A 25,547-nucleotide genomic window follows, 5' to 3' on the forward strand; every position below is an offset into this window, starting at 1 on the left:
ACACTCAGCCCCATCCTGCTGTGCCTCTCATCACATTCCCATCACTCTGCCTTCCCTACCCTACTCCTGCACATCCTTACTCACATCAACTTACCTTGCGCCTCCACCCATCCCTCTCTATCTACATTATCACTTCCCCATCTCACTAGCCACCCCTCACACTCACCCTCATCTTTGTCCAATCATACCAACTAACAACACACAAGGGTAGGCAGTTGGGTGTTCTCACCAATGTTCATGGACAGATCTGTGTGCACCTTTGGAAGTGCCTTAGTAAGTTGCAATGAATGGTGAGACATAACAGTACCTAACCCCCCCCCGCCCCAATGGTGATGAGTGTGAAAGGAATGGCTTGGCCATTGTAGGGATGCTTTATGGTGTTGGTGTGGGGTGCTGCCAACCTGGCACATCATGTGTCAGCCAGAGTGTACAGCGTCAAGTGAAGTAAATCTGGCCATGGTGAGGCCATCCCTGCTGGTGTGCCTGGTGATGTTGGTGTTGGGGCGGATCGTGGTAGGATTCTGAGGACCAAAGTGAGATTTTTTTCAAGGGTACTGATGCTGCTGGAATAGATGGCAGCTGAAGTTAAGATGACAGAAGCGATGTGTCAATGGTGAGAGAGGTTGCTCCAAGGAGGTGACGCTCCAAACCTCCATAAAGATGAAAAGTGTATTCCAAATCCTGAAGGCTCCAGCCTCTAAGATTGTAAAGTGACCAGCTGTGAAATGGTAGCTTTTTATACCACTTTTCCAGCTGTCACCTATTCACAGAAATTCCGTTCAGTCCGTAAGGGTGACCCTGAGCTTCCGGTCGCCTGTCACTTTAATTCTCCGCTCCACTCCCACTCTGACCTCTCTGTCCTCGGCCTCTTACACTGTTCCAATGAAGCTCGATGTAAGCTCGAGGAACAGCACCTCATCTTTCGATTAGGCACTTTACGGCCTTCTGGACTCAACATTGAGTTCAACTTCTGCTCTTATCTTTTTATTTCCATTTTATTTTTTCTCTCTCTCACATGGCAGCTGTCGATCATTCTGCTATTGCCATTTACACTTCATCTAGAGTCATCTTTTGTTTCTTAACTTGTCCCATTAACATCTCCTTTTGCCTTGCACCATCATCCCTTTTGTCTCTTAATCTCTCCTGCCTTCCAGCCTACCACAGACCTTCCCTTTTGTTCTTTCCTCCCCTCCCCCCTCTCCCTGCCCCTACACTTGCTTAAAAACCTGTTCCATCTCCAACTTTTTCCAGTTCTGACGAAGGGTCATCGACCTGAAACGTTAACTCTGTTTCTCTCTCCACAGATGCTGCCCGACCTGCTGAGTATTTCCAGCATTTTCTGTTTTTATTACAGAAATGGAGATTTGTTTAAAACCCGACACACTTACCTGGTGTGATCCCCGAGTAACGTGAACCTCGTGGAAAATTTGGGAAAATAGTTTGTACCTGGTAAAATGCTGATTAAATTGCTTTAAACACACTGTTAACTATCTGAATTGCTTGACCCACCACTTAGTGCCAGGTCTGCAAAGCGCAGGCAGAGCCAGCACTAGGGAAACTCACAAGGAGGCGGGTTCAGAGCGGGATACCGCCCCGCTGTCAATCTGTTTGATTTTGACAGCGGACCCACCTCCAAACCCACCCTCTCTCAGCTGTGGCTCAGTTGGTAGCACACTCGCCTCTGAGTCAGAAGGTTGTAGGTGCAAGTCCCACTCCAGGGGCTTGAGTATATAAATCTAGGCTGACACTCCAGTGCAGTGTTGAGGGAGCTCTGCACTGTTGGAAGTGTTGGATGAGACGTTAAACCGAGGCCCCCGTCTGCTCTCTCAGGCGGACGTAAAAGATCCCATGGCACTATTTCGAAGAAGAGCAGGGGAGTTATCCCCAGAGCTTGGACCTGGGGGAGAGCAGCAGCGCGACCGGCGGCACTTAAAAGCGGCGGATTCAGCGAGGCCCGACCAGAGAGCTTGGACCTGGGGGAGAGCAGCAGCACGACCGGCGGCACTTAAAAGCGGCGGATTCAGCGAATCCCCCACCAGAGAGCTTGGACCTGGGGGAGAGCAGCAGCACGACCGGCGGCACTTAAAAGCGGCGGATTCAGCGAGGCCCGACCAGAGAGCTTGGACCTGGGGGAGAGCAGCAGCGCGACCGGCGGCACTTAAAAGCGGCGGATTCAGCGAGGCTCACCAATTCAACAGCAGAGGAGAGAGGTAAAAAGTAATCCAAGTGTGACATCACCAGGAAGCAGGTAAGTGATTGGTTGGTGAGTATTTATTTTATTACAAGCTTAAATTCTGCAGTTTATATTTTCTTGGGTCTCTGTGGTGTAGTGGGGACAGTTGGTAAATAAGCGCCCTAGAGTATATCTTTAACTGGTGGTATTGAATTAATTTAAATTAATTAAAGGGGTAAGTCATGCCAGGAGAGCCCAGCCCCGTGTTATGCTCCTCTTGCTCTATGTGGGAATTCAGGGACGCTGCCGGTGTCCCTGATTACCACGTGTGCCAGAAATGCATCCAGCTGCAGCTACTAACGGACCGTATTGAGGCGCTGGAGCTGCGGATGGATGGGTTGTGGAGCATTCACGATGCTGAGAGGGTCGTGGATTACACGTATGATGAGTTGGTCATGCCGCAGGGTAGGGCTGCACAGGCAGAAGGGAAATGGGTGACCACCAGGCAGAGCAGTAGAAGCAGGCAGGTAGTTCAGGAGACCCCTGTGGCCATCCCCCTTTCAAACAGGTATACCAATTTGGATACTGTTGAGGGGGATGACTCACCAGAGGAAGGCAGCAGCAGCCAACTTCCTGGCACCGGGGGTGTTGCTGCTGCTCAGGAAGGGAGGAAAAAGAGTGGGAGAGCAATAGTGGTAGGGGATTCTATCGTAAGGGGAACAGATAGACGGTTCTGTGGCCGTAGACGTGACTCCAGGATGGTTTGTTGCCTCCCTGGTGCCAAGGTCAAGGATGTCACTGAACGGCTGCAGGGCATTCTGAAGGGGGAGGGTGAACAGGCAGAGGTCGTGGTTCACATTGGGACCAACGACATAGGTAGGAAGAGGGATGAGGTCCTGCAACAAGAATTTAGGGAGCTAGGTAGCAGATTAAAGAGCAGGACCTCAAAGGTTGTAATCTCTGGATTACTCCCGGTGCCACGTGCTAGTGAGTATAGGAATAGGAGGATAGAGCAGATGAATGCGTGGCTAAAGAGTTGGTGCAGGAGGGAGGGCTTTAGTTTCCTGGATCACTGGGCCTGCTTCTGGGAAAGGTGGGACTTGTACAAGTCGGACGGATTGCACCTGAACCAGAGCGGGACAAATATCCTTGCGGAGAGGTTTGCTAGCATTGTTCGGGGGGGTTTAAACTAAAATGGCAGGGGGTTGGGAACCTGAGCAGGGAGACAGAGGAAAGGAAAACAGGGATAAAAGCAAAAGATAGGAAGGAGAAAAACAAAAGTGGCAGTCAGAGAAATCAACGGTTTAAATCAAACGTGGCCACAGTAAATAATCATTCTAATAGGTCTAAGAGCGTTAAAAAAACAAGCCTGAAGGCTGTGTGTCTTGCGAGGAGCATTTGTAATAAGGTGGATGAATTGGCTGCGCAAATAGAAGTAAACGAATACGATTTGGTTGGGATTACAGAAACGTGGCTCAAGGATGGCCAAGACTGGGAACTCAACATCCAGGGGTATTCGATATTCAGGAAAGATAGGCAAAAAGGAAAGGGAGGTGGGGTAGCATTACTGGTTAAAGAAGGGATTAATACAATTGTAATGAAGGATATTAGCTCTGATGATGTGGAATCTGTATGGGTAGAATTGAGAAATACTAAGGGGAAAAAAACATTAGTGGGAGTGGTATATAGACCTCCAAACAGTAAGGTGGAGGTTGGGGATGGCATTAAAAGGGAAATTAAAGAAGCGTGCAATAAGGGCACAGCAGTCATCATGGGTGACTTTAATCTACATATAGATTGGGCCAACCAAATTAGTAACAATACTGTGGAGGAGGAATTCCTGGAGTGTTTACGGGATGGTTTCCTGGACCAATATGTCGAGGAACCAACCAGAGATCAGGCCATCTTAGACTGGGTATTATGCAACGAGAAAGGATTAATTAGCAATCTTGTTGTACGAGGCCCCTTGGGTCGGAGCGATCATAATATGATCGAATTCTTCATTAAGATGGAGAATGAAGTAGTTGACTCAGAGACAAGGGTCCTCAATTTAAATAAAGGAAACTACGATGGTCTGAGGAGTGAGTTGGGTAGGATTGAGTGGGGAATGGCGCTCAAAGGGTTGACGGTGGATAGGCAATGGCAAACATTCAAAGACCGAATGGATGAGCTACAGAATTTGTTCATCCCAGTTTGGCGTAAAAATAAAACAAAAAAGGTGACTCAACCGTGGCTAACAAGGGAAATTAGGGATATCCAAGGAGAGGACATATAAATTGGCTAGAAAAAGCAATAATCCTGAGGATTGGGAGCAGTTTAGGAGTCAACAAAGGAGGACAAAGGGATTAATTAAGAAAGGGAAAATAGAATACGAGAGTAAGCTAGCAGGGAACATAAAAACTGACTGTAAAAGCTTTTATAGATATGTGAAGAGAAAAAGATTAGTGAAGTCAAGCGTAGGTCCCTTACAGTCAGAATCAGGGGAATTTATAATGGGAAACAAGGAAATGGCAGACCAACTAAATGCATACTTTGGTTCTGTCTTCACAAAGGAGGACACAAATAACCTCCCAGAGATGCCGGGGAACATAGGGTCTGATGAAAGGGTGGAACTGAAAGAAATCATCAGTATTTGTAGGAAAATGGTGTTAGGAAAATTGATGGGACTGAAGGCCGATAAATCCCCAGGGCCTGATGGTCTACGTCCCAGGGTACTTAAGGAAGTGGCCCTAGAGATAGTAGATGCATTACTGATCATCTTCCAGAACTCGATAGACTCTGGAACGGTACCCATGGATTGGAGGGTAGCTAATGTTACCCCACTATTCAAAAAAGGTGGTAGAGAAAAAGTGGGGAATTATAGACCGGTAAGCCTGACATCAGTAGTGGGGAAAATGCTAGAGTCTATTATAAAAGATGTAATAGCAGAGCACTTGGAAAGCAGTGACAGGATCGGACAAAGTCAACATGGATTTACAAAAGGTAAATCATGCTTGACTAATCTACTGGAATTTTTTGAGGATGTAACTGGTAAAATAGATAAGGGAGAACCAGTGGATGTGGTGTATTTGGACTTTCAGAAGGCTTTCGATAAGGTCCCACACAAGAGATTAGCGTGCAAAATTAAGGCACATGGGATTAGGGGCAAGGTATTGACTTGGATAGAGAACTGGTTGGCGGACAGAAAGCAAAGAGTTGGAATAAACGGGTCGTTTTCCGAGTGGCAGGCAGTGACTAGTGGGGTACCGCAAGGATCGGTCCTAGGACCCCAGCTGTTCACAATATATATTAATGATCTGGACGAGGGAATTGGATGTAATATCTCCAAGTTTGCAGACGACACAAAGCTGGGCGGGAGGGTAAGCTGCGAGGAGGATGTCGGGAAACTCCAGTACGATTTGGACAGGTTGGGTGATTGGGCAGAAACATGGCAAATGCACTATAATGTGGATAAATGTGAGGTTATCCACTTTGGTGGCAAAGACAGGAAGGCAAATTATTATTTGAATGGCAATAGATTGGGAGAAGGGGAAGTGCAAAGAGACCTGGGTGTCCTTGTGCACCAGTCGCTGAAGGTAAGCATGCAGGTGCAGCAGGCGGTTAAGAAGGCAAATGGTATGTTGGCCTTTGTAGCAAGAGGGTTCGAGTACAGGAACAAGGATGTCTTGCTACAGTTGTACAGGGCCTTGGTGAGACCGCACCTTGAGTATTGTGTGCAGTTTTGGTCACCTTACCTGAGGAAGGATGTTCTCGCCATGGAGGGAGTGCAGCGAAGATTCACCAGGCTGATACCTGGGATGGCAGGAATGACGTATGAGGAGAGATTGTGTCGATTGGGCTTATACTCACTGGAGTTTAAAAGATTGAGAGGGGATCTCATCGAAACCTATAAAATTCTGTCAGGTCTGGACAGACTAGATGCAGGAAGGATGTTTCTGATGGCCGGGGAGTCCAGAACCAGGGGTCATAGTCTAAGGATAAGGGGTAAGCCATTTAGGACTGAAATGAGGAGGAATTTCTTCACCCAGAGAGTGGTGAACCTGTGGAATTCTCTGCCACAGAGGGCGGTGGAGGCCAGTTCATTAAATATATTCAAGAAAGAGTTGGATATATTTCTTGAGGCTAAAGGGATCAAGGGATATGGGGAAAAGGCAGGGACAGGGTACTGAATTTGGATGATCAGCCATGATCACATTGAATGGCGGAGCAGGCTCGAAGGGCCTACTCCTGCTCCTTGTTTCTATGTGTCCTGGCCAATATTTATCCCTCAACCAACAAAACAAAAACAGATTATCTGGTCATTAGCACATTGCTGTTTGTGGGACCTTGCTGTGCGCAAATTGGCTGCCGCGTTTCCCACATTACAACAGTGACTACACTTCAAAAAGTACTTAATTGGCTGTAAAGCGCTTTGAGATGTCCGGTGGTCGTGAAAGGCCCTATATAAATGCAAGTCTTTCTTAGCGCCGGCAAAATTCAGCCCAGAGAGTGGAAACCGGACTCTTGGAAACAAAGATGTCAAAGATTGACCTGGTTGTATCCGATAGGACAGAACATGAACGGGAGAGAGAAAAAAATATCAGCTTTCATTCACCTTTAAGGAAGTAGTCACAGATTATTATTCTTTATTTATTTCTGAAGGATTTTAAAGACACTTTTAGACAAATTTGTGAGATTTATATTAAGTAAACTCCAAGGTAAATATGAATCTAGAAGCTAGTGACAACAAAGCTGAACAATAAGGCTCATACCCTTTTTACCCATTTGTACAATTTTCCATGTGAATTTCTAAATCTTGAATTGTTTTTGTTTCCTCTAGAAATACTGAAGTAATGTAATCTGTAACTATTCCATCCACCTGAAGTGGCTATTTCCTTCCTGTTTTTAAAATGTTTTTTCTACACCTCATTACCATTGGCTTAATTGGAATTTTAAAAAAATGCAACACACCCTCTTGGGCCACCTATAACGACATGCTCTATAGCCAAGGGTCATTTACTTAAAGATGGGTGAAGTCAAACAGAGTTCAGTGTGGCCCCACTAACCTTGTCTGTAGAATTCCTCACAGACTTTCTCACTCCATTGCTTGCTCATATCCCAGACTCGACAAGGATTACAGATATCTGCGCACTTGAGCGCTATCTGGAAAAAAAGTCAGAAACAAAGAAAAATTACCTAATGAAATTGTAAGATTTTTAGTGTGTTTTTTGAAAGCAGGCTGTCACAACAGATAATGGGCCAGAAATTGGTGAACGGGGCTTGCCGCGTGTGCAAGCCCCGTATATGCACTTACCCCGCGCTACTGCCGATCAGCTCCAGGGACGCCTGGACTTGGTGTTTGAAAAAGAAGAATCCCGGGCAGCGTATGATGTCACGCCGCCCAGGAGTGCAGCCAGCGCGAAGCCAGGAGCGTGCAGTGCAAGTGAGACACGCCCCTTGAGGTCTCAGTTTCACTGGACATGCCCCCAATGTTTCTGTCAAGCTGCTAAGCATTTTTACATGCAAAGCAGCAGTTTAAATAGGTTTTTGGAAGTTTTTTGAAGATTTTGGTAACTTTTATAAACTTTTTAAAATGTTTACATTATTTTGAGTAATCTGAAGTAGTTTTAAAGAGAATTAAAGCAATTTAAAGACTTTTAAAAGCCCTAAAAGAATTTTTTTAATTCCATTTATTTATTTAGCAATGTCGTCGTCATACGTGTCTTCACACTGTTCCCTTTGGGGAACTGTATGAAGTGGTGGAAGGATTTATGGCCATGATTAACGCTCATTCCGTGACCGTAACCATCTTTGAACCAGCCATTAGGGCGGTTAGTCCTATGGCGGGAGGGTTTTACGGGCTCCCACAAGCTATACAAGGAGGGGGGGCCACCCACACCCACGGACGCAAATATCCCACTGGATGTCAACCCAGAATTTAGAGCCGGAGCTCCGACTCCACTTGCCGGGACTGTCTGGAGCGGGGTTCGAAACCCTACCCTGATCTGGCCCAGCGGCGGGGATCCTACCGCTATGACAAAGGCCCAATCCGATTAGCAACGTGAAATGGCAGCATAGGGCTCCAGTCACGGGGAGGGAAAAGGCGCAGGAAACGTATGGGTGTCACCTTTTGTGCGGAGTGGGCCTTTTGTGTAGCAGTAAGCATCCCCGCCGCTGGGCCAGAAGGAGTAGGGTTTTGAACCCCACTCCAGACAGTCCCGGCAAGTGGAGTCGGAGCTCCAACTTTAAATTCTGGGTGGACATCCAGCGGGATACTTGCGTCCGTGGGTGTTGGTGGCCCCCCCCCCTCAGATGGGTTGTGGGAGCCCGTAAAACCCTCCCGCCATAGGACTAACCACCCTAATGGCTGGTTCAAAGATGGTTACGGTCACAGAATGAGCGTTAATCACGGCCATAAATCCTTCCACCACTTCCTACAGTTCCCCAAAGGGAACAGTGTGAGGATACGTACGATGATGACCTCTTGCGCAATGCACCTCCTTGGACCCTCAGTCGCAGATGCGAGGGGGCAAGTCGTGCAATTGTTAAATTTTTCATTTTATTGACATGTAAAATGTTGGCCCAGTAATTCCCTTCCAAATGCGCGAGTACGGTCGGGGTACTTACGCATCTGGCCGGATGAAATGCCGGTTTTCAGCATGCACAGTGCATGTGGGGAAAACCGGCATTTCCTGTCTGAACGAAGGGGTTCAGAGGTAGAACGCGTGCGACTGCACAGGCAGCGCGTGCGCAGTATAATTCGCCGCTTTCATTAATGCTTTCAGTGAGGTCAAGTCATTACAACTTACACATGAAAAAAGCATGGGTACAGTTGCTCCAGAGGCTGCAGAGGAAGATATTTATTATCGTGGAGCTTCTGAAAGTATGTATGTCTGTATATATTCCTTTGCGTGTTATGTATATATTCCTTTACTTATGTGTATGAATGTATTATTTAATTATGACTTTCAGAGAAAGTAACTTATTGGAAAATCATAATTAAAAACATACATTCATACACATTAGTAAAGGAATATAAAACATACATACATATACGTAAAGGAATATATGTGGACATACATACATAACTCATTCTCACATTCCATTCACACAGCCACAATTGCTCCTTCTACCTACCGTTCTGAAAACCCTTTTTTAAAAAAATAAAAAAATAAAAAATTTTAACTTTAAAACTTACTTAAAATTTCTTAAAATAACTTCCCTCCCTTTCCCAAACAAAAATATTGCATTTCAGAAGCTCCACGATAAAATATATCTTCCTCCGCAGCCAATGAACAACTTTACACTTGCTTTTTTCAAGTGTAACTTCTAAGGACTTACCCTCACTGAATCCATCATTGAAATCCACAAAGTTCACTGCGCAAGCGCTGCCTGTGCAGTCGCACGCGCTGTGAATAGACCTCGGGTCTGGAAATGCCGGCGTTCCCCGCATGCGCTGTTCCTGCTGAACGCCGGCATTTCCAACGGCCAAATGCATGAGTACCCCGACCGTACTCACGCTTCTGGCCGCGAATTTCTGGCCCAATATTCTCGTAAGTTGCAGGTTATCTGGCTCCACAGATATAGATAATGAATTATAAACCAATCTAAAACCATGAAATAAATTACTGCTTGTTTAAGGAAAAGTCACAGAAAGCATATATTTTCAATTAAAAACTGCTGATATGAATACAACATAATGTATGCCTGTAGTGTGAAACTTACATGGAAGGTCACTCTTGACTGCTACATCATTTTTCTTTGGTCTTTGTAATATCTTGCAGTAACTGCAAAACCATGTAAACATCCATTTCAGGCAGCATAGTATGGAGAGGACATGATGGGGTGATCTTCTCTATTTCAGTTCATCTGTTTCCACAGAAAAGGGATTCCTTCTCTGGTCTCTCAGGGATCAGTCACAGATGTGATCTTCCTTATTTTTTAAATCTCCAAGTAAAAGTTAATACTCTGTGGAGACTGTAGAAAGGAACAAGGAAAACTGAACTGCAAGTCTTCAGAGTTGCATAAACAGTCCCCTTCAGTGAGGTGGAAGCACTATCGGGTGATTCCCTATTCTGATGTCACCCCAGTGGAGCCACTCTACACCAGGTGCCTGAAATGGATGCTTGCAGAGCTGCATGGAGAAGCCCTTAATTAAATAAAATGAGAACATAAAAGCTAATGTATTACTATCAAAGACCACAGAAGGACTATACGTATTGGCAAGTGCCCATCAACAATGGTAGTTACCCATAGGAAAACAACAAGCGTTCTGGAAAGTTAAAAGGGTTAATCCTCACATGCTGGAAAATCTTAGATACAAAGGATTCATACATCCTACTATTACCAGATGTTTTCAAATTAAACCTGGTACTAGCTTGAACAAGACCTTATCTACAACTAAAGACTCTCAGACTAATTAATGTGTTGTGTCCGTGCATAGATAAGGTTAACAATTTAAGAAGAGCCTTGGCCACAGCCGCTGGGCCCACTGAGAAACCCCTCAAAGCAGAGGAGCACCTTGGCCTGTCTCAGTATCTGTTTGCTGTTCCTCAGCTGCATTTCCACCTGCAAGAAAAGTATGCAATGTAGCTTGGGCATAATGAACAAGTGTGTGCAAAAGGGCAATGGCTCTAACATTACATTTTTAGCAGCATTGATTTGTTGGTCAAGTTAAATCTAATAATTTTATGGTCATTGTTTTTTTTTTTGGCCAGGATGTACCCCCACATGCAGTTTCAAAACTGCATCAAGGTCAAAAAAGCCAATTTTCAATTCAAGGCCCCCTGAAAAAGGGTGCAAGCTGGGGCTTTGGTACAGTCATTTTCATTGTGTGGGGGGGGGGGGGGGGGGGAATCGGTGTGTGTGTCGGGGGGGTCATTGTGTGTGGTGGAGATAGGGGGATCTTTCCCAGGAATGGCCAGCATCTGCCATAATTACTGGCCTATCAGGCAGGCGCTTGCCGACAATATTTAAATGAGGTCACCAGTGGGCATATTCTAGCACTTACACCCCCGTTATCTTTTCTGCAATGCCTCACTTTGAGGCAGCTTACAGTGGTTTGGTATAACATCTCCATGTATAGCAGAATAATCCCAATCTTTTTCTCCTCGCCAACCCCAAGCAGCGTTACCATAAAATGCTGTAATTCAGATGGATTAGAAAATATAACAGCAAATATATGTACTTTTAGTGCATGAAATTTGGCCCACATTTTAACATGCCTTCAATTGTTGAATTTTGAAAAACTTCAAATAGTAAAGTGGAAAAGGAGGAACAAGAACAATGTAAAGAAATCATTGAGATTATAATCGAGTATTTTTGATTTTTGAAACACTTTCTGGGGGACAAATTCTTGTTGAAGGTGAAGATGTGGAGTATCAATGCTAGGAAATAGAATACTTTCTTTTTGGAACACAATGTTGATGCCAAGCATATAATGCAAAAGTATGAGAGAGAGCAAGATCAAGGCTGAGAGCAAAAACCGTTTATTATTGCTGACACAATCACAAAATGACTGATTTGACCGCCAATGCTACTAAAAGCAACAGTTGTCCTTTTCAGACATTCAGAACTAAACTGGTGTTTTAGGGATAATCAGTTTGTTTATTAGAATAGCAAAATATTGGGCTAGAAATTCAGTGGGCTTTGCGCCCAGTTACCGCCCAAATAGGGTTTCTGCGCCAGTGTAAGAGGGTGCGCTGATATTCAGTGCTGCAGTAATGGCGGTGGTAGCCGGTAGCGCTGCGCCGACACCGATGACGTCATCGGTGTGCGCAGTGCCCCGGTTCCGCCCCGCTTCCGGCCCAAACCCCATATTTAGTTGCGGCCGCCTCTTCTGCAGCGGCCGCAAACAGCGATTGAAAAACGGGGCCGTACTGCTGCGCTACTGGGGCGCTTTAAGGTGGAGGTGTGGCCGGCCGCTTTTTCGGCGGCCGCCTGCCCGCACCTCCTTCCCCGGCCTCCTCCACCGCCCCCCCCCCCCGCGGCATTGCCGGCTGCTTTCCGTGAGCCCGGCACTTCTCCGTGGTGCCGGGCTCATTTGCCGGCACAATCCAGCGGCGATCTCCCCGTTGCAGGCACCTCCACCTTAAGAGAAGGAGGAGGCCTGCAGTACCGCAGCCTGCCGCACCGCATCGGGTGGCGCAGCGGCACCTAGAGCGCTGAAATTCAGTTTCAGCGCCCCAAGTGGGGGCGGGCACACCCTGGAATAGCGCCCGGTTCCGACTTGGGGCGCAAAAGCCGAATATCTGATGGGCGCACCTGGCTCCGCGCGCAGCGCTAACTTTTGGGCGTTAGCCTGCTGGCGGGCCTTAACTGAATTTCTAGGCCATTATGTTTGGCCAATAACCTACCTGCAGTATGAAGTGTTTATGATCTGCATCCTCCAATGATAAATCCCTGTTGTCTGAATGACTTTTCATTCTTGTAAGAAACTCATTTTGTCGGCTAATATCCGTGGACAGAATGAGAGATCCTAACTGTTGCTCAATGTCTTGTCTGTAATAAAAAGAGATTGTTATTTTATCAAAGTGGATGTTTTCATTGAAAAAAGCAAAACAAAAGAAATATGGGAATCATGGTGGCATAGCACCTTGTGCTTCAGAATTGGTGGCATGCAGGTTCACACCTGCAATATTCTTGACCTCAGCCTTTCAGCAATGAGGAAGTGTCTTTCAGAGTGCAGTGCTTCCCCACAGAGAGGAGGAATTGGAGGGAAGGCTTCTGTGACTTACCTCCTATCAGCCAACTTTATCTGTTGTGCATATATGATGATTGCCTTTGAGATGAAAGTACCTTTTCCAAGTTGAAATGAGTTGAACAATACACAAGTATACCAGTGTTAAAGTGAATAACAAATTATTGATGTTTTTCTCTGTTCTGATTGTGCTCATTTATGGGGTGTAATGGAGCCAAAACATATTCTACTGCATCCCAATACATTGCAACGAGAAGTAAAAAACAAAAGCAATACCTAAAATATTTGATGTGGTTTCCAAGTCATATTTTACCATCACGTATTCAACAAGCAATTGAAAATTTGGTTCACTTCCCAGATCACACTCAATACATAATTGAGTGCTGCTCTTAATCATTAGCCTTTATTAACTATCAAGGGTACACTTTTTTTTTACTAGAGTGTATTGAATGGCTACAAATAAACATTACTCACATCATTTCCACAGGCAGATGAGCCAGCAGCCCTGATTCTCGGAGCATCCCAACTGTAGATCTCCAGTGGTGATTCTCCAGTACAGAGATATTCTGAAAAGAGAGGGAATTAAAATAAATGAAACACATTCTTTATTTCTGTGATGGCCTAGTGAGTAAATGATTGACCCACTGTAATACTAAGCCATTGAGACCAGAAGACTCCTGCTATGAACCTGGTTTGTGCTGAGTTAGTGGATCTCAATCGGGGCAACAGTAGGATTGCTACATTTGGCCTCCGCTAAGAAGGGGACGGGAGAAAGAAATAGCGCTGGTTCCCGTACTAATTGCTCCTCTAGTTTGGAAAAGAACTTCACCTCTGCTCAGCACCTCTCCGATAGTACAGCTGAGATAGGGAACTCACAATGTGAAGAGCTGTGAAAGAAGAGCTCATGTACTGAAATGCTCCTAAAAGAGTATACTTAAATTAGCACGCTAAGTTAGGTAGTGCTTATGGGTCTATTTGTAAGCTATTTGACAACTAATGCCTGCATCTGGCCACATGTCTTGCGGCATCACTCTCCTGTATCAGCTCTAGTCCTTTTATGACAGCTCTACTGCCTTTTAAAAACATGCTGAATTACATCAGGGACTTGGTGACACAATAAGTTTGAACACATCTATCATCTGTGTTTGAATTCAGCACAAACTATTGGGATAAACATTTCATGACTGTAATAGTTCTAAATAAAATTAATATGAGCAGTTTAAATCTAGTGAGTATGGGTTTCAGAACAAAACTATCTGTATACAATTCCATAATAAATGCCAATCTCACTCCGAAAAACCGTACTGATACGATAAAGGGTGCTCTTCCAAAGTTAGGGTTAAGGCAGAATGTTGGACTAGGAAGAGCTTTACTCCATATGTGGTCGTGCTATGTGTGGCTTGGCAAAGCTTGCTGTTGATAATGATAGCCAAAAAATGTGCTCAAATACAAGAAAAATGGTGCAAAATTATTGGTCAGGAAGCAAATAATGTAAATGAAACTACTAATGGGCTTATTTTTGTTTCACTTTGCAACTCCTTGTAATCAAATGTTTGGATATTTATGGATCATGAAATCTTTAAACTAATAGCAATCAAGCTCACTCTGATGATGGGCTAACTATAGCAACATCAAGCAATCACAGTGACAAAATATTGCTTGTACAGTAATTAATAATGCAATAAACAAGAAATAATTTGACACATCTGTCACATTATTGAAATGAGCTGCCATTTATGACCATTACTATATATAAACTGGCAAAAGAACAATTAGTTACAATGTTCACCTGGTATAAGCTGGCTAGATGGTGTTTGGTTTTGATTAGAAAAGGCTGGTTGAATCCTGGGTGATCAACATCATGCGCTGCAGCTGCCATCAAACCAAGCATGATATCAAGTGGTGTCAAAAACCGGGCAAGCTTTAATAAATGTAAAAATAACATGGGAAAATGATTAGAACATACTTATAATTCTTTAAACCATTGATAAATATCATGCTGTGGTAGCTGATCGTATTCCAACAATAAAAGCCCTTGAATATAATCACATGTACACATATAATCATGTTGACAGGAACTCAGGATTTCTGTAGGGTTGGGTGGATGGTGTTTTTGTGAAGTGTATTTTCCAGCCTGTATAGAGTGACTATAGAACACCCTCTTAATGTCATATACTTGCATACTAGCCTAATTATGCACCTCAAACTAGTTACATAACAAGTCTCTTGCTGTACTTGCATAAACAGGGGACGAATATTGAGTCATCAATAATGATAATATTCATCAGGACCCTGACAGGTTTTGCAGACAGCAGAAAACATCTGTTCTGTACTAGTTAAGAGCCTAACTATGGATTCTGTGGCCTGACAGTGCATGAAAGGAAGCATTCTGGGCAGCATATTAGGTTGGGGGTTATCAGCCTTATTTGTTTAAATTCAGTCTGTGTCTACATGCCAATATTTGACTTTAAAAAAGTTGCAACATTATGGACTTCCAGCTTGGAGCTAATGGTAGAAATCTTCATTTGTTCATTCTTGTAGGGCTATGGGGAAAGGGCGGGGAAGCAGGACTAGCTGAGGTGCTCTTGCAGAGAGCCCGCACGAGCTCGACGGGCCGAATGGCCTCCTTCTGTGCTGTAACCATTCTATGATTCTATGTATTGCTGGATATCTTGGGATAATGCATTGAAACTCAAATGGCAAACCTGGAGGAAATCAAATTAATTGATTTCCGACCGTCTTGATTTGTAATGTAAAATCTTGAACACACCTTTAGATACTAGCCAAATACCTGGTGTAAGTACCAGGATTCACCCACCTGGGGCCTCTGGTGCTGACCCCGCTAAGGTTCACGAGTCAGGAAAAGGACCCTTAATTTAAATACCCTAAGCAGGTGTTCATGCCACTTGGAGTGCATCTCGCGAAGTGTGCGTGCATGCGCACCTTATGCAGCATTAATAGGACCTCTTGCAATAAAAAAAGATGGAAATGTGCAGCAGAACAGAGATGAATGCTTTGGGTGTAAATCATTTGTCAGAACACCCAAATGTTAACCTGTCTATTCTCTTTTTAGGTGCTGATGGACTGTTGTGTACTTACAGTATTTTGTTTTTATTTCTGATTTTTAGTATTTGCAGTTGTTTATTTATTTATCAATACAATCTCTAGATTTGAACAATATCCCTGACCTGATGCAACCCTGTAACTTATCTGCTTTTTAAAAAAAAAGTCCTATTGTCCCCACACAAGCTCTTTGAAAATGCTCTCCACAGTCCAATTACCCTGCCCTTTCCCCATGCCCTTTAAAATTGCCTTACAAAATAATGCTATGAACAGCTATAAAGCTAAGCTTTAGTGTGGAGATTTAGGCCAGTAAACACTGGTGTAACATAAGCCCTCTCGGGCTTTATATTTCAGGAAGTGAAATACCCTGGTATGAATGGATCAAAGTTCCCAGCTCCAGAGTCACTTCGGACTGAACTTCATCTGTGCTTGAGATGATTTTACTTGAGTGAATGCAGATTTGGTACAATATGAATAAGATAACCTGATGTGTCCTCAATCCCTTTAGGGGCTAGTTATCTATTTCTAGATAACAGAGGTTACTAACTACTGCTGTGATTTCACTCAACTTCAATTAAATTAGACCAGAAACGAACAAGTATAACTGCATGCAACAGTGGACCTGTAAACATTGAACAACATTGTACCAGCACAGCAATCAAATTAGACATGTTTAAGTAAAGCCGTAAGATTGTTTGTGGGAAATCGTGGAAACAGGTTCCAGCCATTATAATGACCATTACCTTGTTTACATTTTTAGCTGGAGTAACTTCAGTAGGTCACTCTGGGCACTGCTCTGTGGTTTGCAGTAATAACACGAGTAAGCCTTTTAAATCTATCTGTATTAAATACGAGACAAGTACAAATGGGCAAGTGGCATCAAGTCGCCACACTACTCTCACCCCCTGTTGTCTGAAAACTCTGGGGCAGCTTTTCATCTTTCGCTTTGGGTGATTATTTAATACCCAAATGCAAAACAGCAAATCTGCCCCAGAGTCTGATAGCGGATTCTGACACTGCACTCGGCAACTATTTACAGATTGCGGATAAAATTCTTATGCTGCTTTGAAATACATGGTCAGAAGTAGGAGTGTGCACCAAGTAGCAAGTATCTGCACAACATTTATGTTATCCAGACTGATGTCAGAAAGAACGGCTGTTTATTAGGCATTTCAACTGTTTGCACAGCAGGGCTTCAGTGTCTCTATTAAAAATTATTGTCCACCAGTTTCCTTCCCTCTTCAGAACGTGTTGATTCCTTGCTAGGGTACAGTTCCATCAGTGCTTGCTGCTCCCTGACCCCTAGTGGCCATTATTCATGTGAGTTCTGATAGTGAGTGTTAGCAAGTAGGGGGCTCATCACTGCCAGACCTGAACCTGTGCTCATTCAGTGTCCATACATGCACGTCATTAATTTTGCTGGGTAGAAACTAACATTAGGAACATAAAGTCCGAGAGGGCTTATGTTACACCAGTGTTTACTGGCCTAAATCTCCACACTAAAGCTTAGCTTTATAGCTGTTCATAGCATTCTTTGCTAACCCAGAGCACTGAGACCAATTGTAGCAGCCAACTGTTGTCCTGGCTAAGAAAAGCTAATACAGCATAAATTGGGAAATGAAATCTGGGACGAGAAATTGGGCACTTTAGCGTCTCCCGTTATCGCCTCTGGGGCGCTAATCACTTACCGACCGAGAAGATCGACTCCCGCTATATTCGGTGGGAGGTTTGCAGTGGCGGTACGGCGTTGCACCCCGATCTCCTGTGCCCAGGGATCGTGACGTCATCGGTGTGCGCATCGCCCCAGTAGCACCCGGACTCAAACTTCATTTCCGCCCCCTGCAGCATCGCCGGGCGAAAACACCAGCAGCTGCAGGAGGCATCCATTGAGAGGCCAGGCACTTCGGGGGCGAGTGGAAGTGGAAAAAATTCTCAAATGCTCTTTCTGGGTTTTTTTCATTTTTCTTCGCCAGCGATCAATAAGCCCGGCACATTGCTGCAGTGCATGGGGCTGATCAGGCCGGATCGTGGCTGACGTCGGGGACTAGGTAAGGTTTCCTCTTGCAGAGCCTGCAGCGACGGCCCTTTCCTTTAAGGGAAAGAAGGAGCTTTCCAACGTGGCAGCGCTGCACGGCCCATCACCTACCGCCCCGCCTGCTGCGCGCTAGGAAGGAAGTGGAGAGCTTGATTCAGCGCTCCATTTCCTTCCTGAAGCGCAAAACTGAACTTTTTTAAAGTTGAAAAACATCAGCGCCTGGCGCTAATTTTTTCATCTTTTAAAAGTTAGCGCCCCAAACGAGGCTATAATGAATTTCTCCCCCCACCCCACCCCCGGTACTTTCCTGCTTTGTATGGCTCGGCTTCTCACCGGATAAACTCGCTGAGCTAGCGGAGGAGCCGCAGTCATGCTTTACTGCCCAACACTTTCCTGAATCAAATTAGCAGATATAAATCGAAACAATCTTACCCCCTTTTACCCTGTGTCAATTTTCTCTTTTTCCCTTCAGCTATGCTGAAGGTGTGATCTCCTTGCTGCGGTATGATTCCATGGGTCTCAAACGCTCTCCAGTACCTCTTACCCAAGTAGTCATTCTTCACATGCAAGCTTGCACAGTGAATATTAGCAGGCTATTCGACAGCAGCAACATTGCAACTAAATCTGATCCTGTCCTCTACCAATGTTGTCACATATGGTGCACTTCTAGCAGGGGCAGAAACCCTGGCCAATTTTCCTCATGCTAATTTAGGAACACTCGGGCAAATTTTAGTGCTCCTGGTACCGCCCAACTGATATCGGCTAACTCAGCACAATAAAACCTCTTGGTCTGCATTGCTCTGCTACTCACCGCCTTAAACGATTTACATTACCCAATGGCCCAGCTGGTTATTGTCTTTTGACTTCATTTTAATCCATTATAATCAAGATGTAATGACAAAACTAGATTCGAATACAACTTGAATTTAACAACTCAATTCATGTTCATATTACAGTAATCTGATTCTAAAACATCAGGAAAGGTATTTCTATATATAAAACAAAATCAGGCAAAAGTAGGTAATTTTTTGTCAATGTCTGTTACTACTGGAAAAATCCAAATCTTTTTTCTGCAGTACAGTGTATCTAATGTGAATGGAGAGGGGTTAGGAAAATGGTTTCACCTTAATTTACACTGATAAGGTTTTATTGAGGTAAAACTATTGATTCTGCCAGACATCCATATTGTTGAGGTAACATGCTGATGTCAGTAAAATTGCAACAGTTTAGAAGTTGAACAACTTTTTAACCAGGGTAAACTGTAATATGATCATGTCGCATGTATTTTTGAAAACTCTGGTACAATATTGAATCATGAATGTTCAGAACTTTACTCACTAGTGGGACTGTCCTTTGACACAACTCGGTCACAAGAAAACATGGCTGCATTTTTGGTTTGATGAACCTGTCAGTTAAACAATGCAGTTGATACAAACCTCATCTAGCCTTTTTAAAAACAAACAAATCTGAAGCCCAATACAGCAGGAAAAAATGTTGCTTCCAAGCCTGTGCTGCCCTGTGACTAGCTTTTGGGTAACTTTTTTTTTTATAAAGCCTTTTTTGTTTGTAGTTAATTGTAAAGAAGATTCATTCATACCTTTGGTTCTTTTAGATAGCAGTGCATTGCCTGAGTCACGTCAGCAGCATGAACAGCATTGTGATATGGGTTTTGGCTGTGATAATCCTCTTGAATCATAACTGGTTGGGGAAAAAACACGTACAAGTTAGTTACAAAGTGGCCACCATAAAGTCTGAGGCAGCAGCTGCACAAGTGTAAAACTTTCATGTGTTTTTTTTAAAAACAGGTAGTTGGCAGAATGAAGATGGGTCACAAAAATAGATTGCATGGTACTTTATAAATGAGTGTAAACCAGTTTTCTTTTAAAATGAGAGGTTAATCTTCCTCAGTTTTTTCCCAGGGTCATGCACCAACTACAAACTACACTCGAGCTTCCACTAATGCCATTCTGAACCAGCTACGAGAATGTGCAAGAGTGTCACCAGAGACGACTCCCCAATTTTGCCTTCCCAGGTAGGGAATTGCCTACCATAAACGCTACACCTACCTGTAGTAACGTGGCTAAGACTAAGAATCCAGCAGTTATGAGGATGAACTGACGCCTGTTTCCAATTTGTTGTCTTTTTAAAAAAAAATACATTCAATTACAAATGTACTTTCACACCGGGAAGAAAACAAAAAACAAATTAACCCAAGTCACTTTCGTGCAACTCTGAACCACAGAGGAAAATAGCTTGACCCAGGTGAATAAGTAATAGCCTGGCCCAAGAAGAGATGATACCCAACACAAAAGATGGTCCACCCAAAATCAGTGGCACGTACCTTAATTGTTTTTCTTCTCAAATGGAAACCCAACATACATAGAAGAAAAAACGTCAAGCTGGATTGTTGACCAAATTACAAGTTGGTATAAAAGTTTAAGATTGCACCCCTTGTGTTGTTGTACCTCAGGTGTTGGTGCTCCACATTACAGGGCAATGAGGAGTGCTAAGCACCTAATGTGCACAATGTATTATAATGCACCCCAGGAGTGTATGTAGCAATGACAGCCTGCACATGTGTGCTAGGTTCATTAAGGCCCTGAAAACTATGTATATTAGGCCTAATACCCTTAAATGGGGTTGTAGAGCCCACCAAGCCAAACCTATTCCAAGGCTACCCACTGGTCTAGCCCTGAACTTGCATCTTTCTCTAGTTTCTCTCCTGTCTCCTCTCATGTCCTCTCAAAGTTTATCTTGTCCATGAGACTCACCCTCCTGCTCCGTTGACCCCATTCCCACTAAACTGTTGACCATCGAATCTCCCTGCCTGGCTCCCATGCTAGCTAACATTGTAAATAGTTCCCTCGCCTCAGGTACGGTCCACATTCCCTTTCAAAACCGCTGTCATCACCTTCCTCAAAAAATGTACCCTTGACTCTCTGTCCTTGCAAACTCCTGCTCCATCTCCAAACTCCCTTTCCTCCCCAGAGTCTCTGAATATGTTGTCGCCTCTCAAATCATTTTTCCTGCAACTCCATATCTGAATGTCTCCAATCAAGTTTCCACCCCAGCCATAGCACTGAAATGGCTAAAATCAAAGTCACAAATGACATTACTGTCCATAGATATGTGAAGAGAAAAAGATTGGTGAAGTCAAGCGTAGGTCCCTTGCAGTCAGAATCAGGGGAATTTATAATGGGGAACAAAGAAATGGCAGACCAATTAAATGCATAATTTGGTTCTGTCTTCACAAAGGAGGACACAAGTAACCTCCCAGAGATGTCGGGGAACATAGGGTCTAATGAGAGGGAGGAACTGAATGAAATCAGTATTTGTAGGGAAATGGTGTTAGGGAAATTGATGGGATTGAAGGCCGATAAATCCCCAGGGCCTGATAATCTACATCCTAGGGTACTGAAGGAAGTGGCCCTAGAAATAGTAGCTGCATTGCTGGTCATCTTCCAAAATTCGATAGACTCTGGAACAGTTCCCATGGATTGGAGGGTAGCTAATGTAACCCCACTATTCAAAAAAGGTGGTAGAGAGAAAACGGGGAATTATAGACCGGTAAGCCTGACATCGGTAGTGAGGAAAATGCTAGAGTCCATTATAAAAGATGTAATAGCAGAGCACTTGGAAAACAGTGACAGGATCGGACAAAGTCAACATGGATTTACAAAAGGTAAATCGTGCTTGACTAATCTACTGGAATTTTTTGAGGATGTAACTGGTAGAATAGATAAGGGAGAACCAGTGGATGTGGTGTATTTGGACTTTCAGAAGGCTTTCAATAAGGTCCCGCATAAGAAATTAGCGTGTAAAGTTAAAGCACATGGGATTGGGGGTAAGGTACTGACTTGGATAGAGAACTGGCTGGCAGACAGGAAGCAAAGAATTGGAATAAACGGGTCTTTTTCCGAGTGGCAGGCAGTGACTAGTGGGGTACCACAGGGATCGGTGCTAGGACCCCAGCTATTCACAATATATATTAATGATCTAGACGAGGGAACTAGATGTAATATCTCCAAGTTTGCAGATGACACAAAGCTGGGTGGGCGTGTGTGCTGTGAGGAGGATGCCGAGAAACTCCAATATGATTTGGACAGGTTGGGTGATTGGGCAGATACATGGCAGATGCAGTATAATGTGGATAAATGCGAAGTTATCCACTTTGGTGGCAAAAATAGGAAGGCAGATTATTATCTGAACAGCAATAGATTGGGAGAAGGGGAAGTGCAACAAGACCTGGGTGTCCTTGTGCACCAGGCGCTGAAGGTAAGCATGCAGGTGCAGCAGGCGGTTAAGAAGGCAAATGGTATGTTGGCCTTCATAGCGAGAGGATTCGAGTACAGGAGCAAGGTCTTGCTGCAGTTGTACACGGCCTTGGTGAGCAGTTTTGGCCGCCTTATCTGAGGAAGGATGTTCTTGCCATGGAGGGAGTGCAGCGAAGATTCACCAGACTGATACCTGGGATGGCAGGAATGACATATGAGGAAAGATTGGGTCGATTGGGCTTATAGTCGCTGGAGTTTCGAAGAATGAGAGGGGATCTCATTGAAACTTATAAAATTCTAACAGGACTGGACAGACTAGATGCAGGAAGGATGTTCCCGATGGCAGGGGAGTCCAGAACCAGGGGTCACAGTCTAAAGATAAGGGATAAGCCATTTACGACAGAAATGAGGAGGAATTTCTTCACCCAGAGAGTGGTGAACCTGTGGAATTCTCTACCACAGAAGGCAGTTGAGGTCAATTCATTAAATATATGTCTTAAGGCTAAAGGGATCAAGGGATATGGGGAGAAAGCAGGGACAGGGTACTGAATTTGGATGATCAGCCATGATCTCATTGAATGGCGGAGCAGGCTCAAGGGGCCGAATGGCCTACTCCTGCTCCTATCTTCTATGTTTCTATGTGCCACAATGGGCAACCTATGCAAATCTGGCCAGGATGAGTGCATCCCTTGCATCACGGGCAGCCATGTGCTCGTGTGCTGCCGCTGCTGCTGGTCAATATGCCGACACTTGGTCCTCCTCATCTGAGGAGGCTATGAACTGAGCCACTTGCTCATCAGGAAGTTGCAAGCCACGACGCTGTGCCATGTTGTGCAGTGCACAACAGACCACGACCATTCTGGAGACCCTGGCTGCTGAATACTGCAGGGCTCCACCTGATCTGTCAAGGCATCGGAATCGCATCTTCAGCAAGCAAATGGTTTGCTCAATGATGGATCTGGTCGAAATGTGGCTGGCGTTGTAACGCTTCTCAGCCTCGTTAGCTGGCCTCCTGATCGGCGTCATTAGCCATTTCTTCGGAGGGTAGCCCTTATCACCAAGGAGCCATCCGTTAAGTTGGTTTGGTGGATTGAAGAGCGGAGGAACACTAGAGTTCCGCAGGATGAAAGAGTCATGGCAACTACCACAGAACTTGGGGCAAACATGCAGAATCTTCTCCTTGTGGTTACACACCAGCTGTACGTTGAGGGAGTGGAAGCCCTTGCGGCTGACAAAGATAGCTGGGTTTTGATGGGGTGCCCTAAGGGCCACGTGTGCAGTCTATGATGCCCTGCACCATTGGCAAGCCTGCCATATTTGCAAAGCCAACTGAACGCACGGTTACACTTGCTTGATCCCTTGAGAAGTGAATGTAAATGTGCGCCTTTGCGAAAAGGGCATCGGTAACCTGCATGATGCAACTGTGGGCGGCCGACCGGGAGATGCCGCTGCTGTCTGCTGATAATCCCCGGAAGGAGACTGGGGCAAAAAAGTTGAGTGCGGTGGTGACTTTGACGGCCACTGGTAAGGGGTGTCCACCCGCTCCTCTGGGCTCCAGGTGTTGGTGCAGCAGTGCGCAGATGTCTCCGACAACCAGTCACGAAAGTCTCAGCCTCCTTTGGCACTGCTGCTCACTCATGTTGAGGTAGCTCATCCTCTGTAAACCCTGTGTTGGGGTATCTCCTGCGGCGACGTGCTTCCATGCGCTGGCACCTTCTGCCCTGTGCAGCATCAGGTGAGTGAGAAGGACGTTGGCGCTGATGCTGCTGAGCTGCCTGGTTCTGCTGCTACCGTGGCTGCTCCTCATCTGAATCTGAGGTCCATGGTGAAAGGAAATAAATGGTTCCCATGCTGCTGGCAGATACCTCCGTTGGGGAAGTGCTCAGTCCAAGCGGGGAGAGGGTCTTCCAAGGTGGTCCCACAGTTGAGAGATAGAAGCACCAACCCCCAACTTCGGTAGACCTGCTAAAAGTGCTGAAAGACCTGTGGAACAAAAGTTCTGCCACCTGCAACTGCTCCCTGATGAAAGCTCCGTTTTAATGGTGGAGCTGCAGCTGTGAGGAGGCCACCCACTTGTCAACCTGCCAGGATCAGCTGGCGTGGTTTAGGAGGGTCGTGCAACACGCACAAAATGTGGCAAAATAACAAAGGTCTGTCAAAATAGGATTACAGAGGCCCTTAACGACTATTTAAGGGTCTTAACTACCTCTCCCGACTGATGGAGGCGGGACCGAATCGCACCCATCAAACTCGCCTCCGGCAAAATTGCACAGAGGCGGGTTCCGAACCTGCCCTCACTTTTTGCGATTTTGCCAACTGTCCCGTCTCCAAGGGGCTGGGAAAATTGCCCCTACGTCTCGCTTCTGCCATTTTTAAAATTTAGAGCCAGTTCTCCTTTAAGGGTGGTCAGCAGCCCTTGAAGAGCTGTGGCCACCAGATGTTTTGACTCTGACCCCTGTATGCCCCCAGTACATCATGCGCCAATAGTTTAGTTAAATGAGATGGCCTCACTTTATAGCACAAAGTCAGCAATGTGTACTACAGGCACCCATAGCACTCAAGGAGCAGTGTTCCTGGCACTATCGTTCTTGTGATATTAAAAAAAAAAATACATTAACAGTTCTTCAGCAATAATATTAAACTCACTACATATAAAATATTAAAATATTTGGTACTGCCATACATTTATTTGACTTACCTAAAAATCTGTGCAATTTTACCATATCCAACTGAAAGTGATGAATGAGACCATGGAGATTAAACAGGTGACATAACAGGGTGACAAGACTATTCCCTGAAATAAGGAAGAGCTAGTTAGCAATCAATTGACATTGACAACATTTCAGCACTGAAATTTAATACAACAATAAATTATAAGGTTCTCCAGTAATGGGTCACGTTGGTGCACCGTTATATTATTCCTGGATAGGGATGCAGGTTTGTGTTTTAATTTTGTTGATGGTGGAAACAAGAGAAAAAAGTAAAACAGCCTTGAAGAAAAGTAAGTTCTTCTCAGTTAGTATCCTCTATACATTGGGGTTATTCCAATAGATTGTCCCTATGAAGAATTCAAAATTATTGCTGTTCTATGACATTTTCTCCTCTCCTCTCTTGTTCTGAAGCAGAGATCAATCTTTTTCCCTATTGCTTTAGCAGGTATTTTCAACTGTTTGTGCTCATGAAGAGGGGGAAGAATTTCTGGACTGTGTTCTAGAGAACTTTCTTGATCAGTGCGTTTCCGGCCTAATGAGGAAGGAGGCATTGCTGGATCTGGTTCTGGGGAATGAGGTGGAGCAAGTGTCAATAGGGGAACATTTAGGGAAC

General features: G+C 44.7%; 1 protein-coding gene across 2 annotated transcripts in view; it reads right to left on the minus strand.

Annotated features, from left to right (window-relative positions):
* Positions 1 to 25,547, minus strand: part of LOC147112847 (3',5'-cyclic-AMP phosphodiesterase 7B-like) — a 208,092-nt gene that overhangs the window by 7,676 nt on the left and 174,869 nt on the right. The window contains exons 6-11 of one of the 2 annotated variants that reach the window (XM_085997544.1): positions 24,922 to 25,017; positions 19,547 to 19,647; positions 14,641 to 14,772; positions 13,326 to 13,417; positions 12,508 to 12,652; positions 7,219 to 7,315 (exon numbers count right to left, since the gene is read on the minus strand). In XM_085997544.1, the coding sequence (XP_085853670.1) occupies positions 7,219 to 7,315; positions 12,508 to 12,652; positions 13,326 to 13,417; positions 14,641 to 14,772; positions 19,547 to 19,647; positions 24,922 to 25,017 (663 nt within the window). The remainder of the gene's footprint in view (positions 1 to 7,218; positions 7,316 to 12,507; positions 12,653 to 13,325; positions 13,418 to 14,640; positions 14,773 to 19,546; positions 19,648 to 24,921; positions 25,018 to 25,547) is intronic. The other variant, XM_085997546.1, reaches the window with a different exon arrangement.

This window comes from Somniosus microcephalus, chromosome 9 (assembly GCF_052327205.1).
Source record: "Somniosus microcephalus isolate GS21.2 chromosome 9, FLI_Smic_1.0, whole genome shotgun sequence".
NCBI lineage: Eukaryota > Metazoa > Chordata > Chondrichthyes > Squaliformes > Somniosidae > Somniosus > Somniosus microcephalus.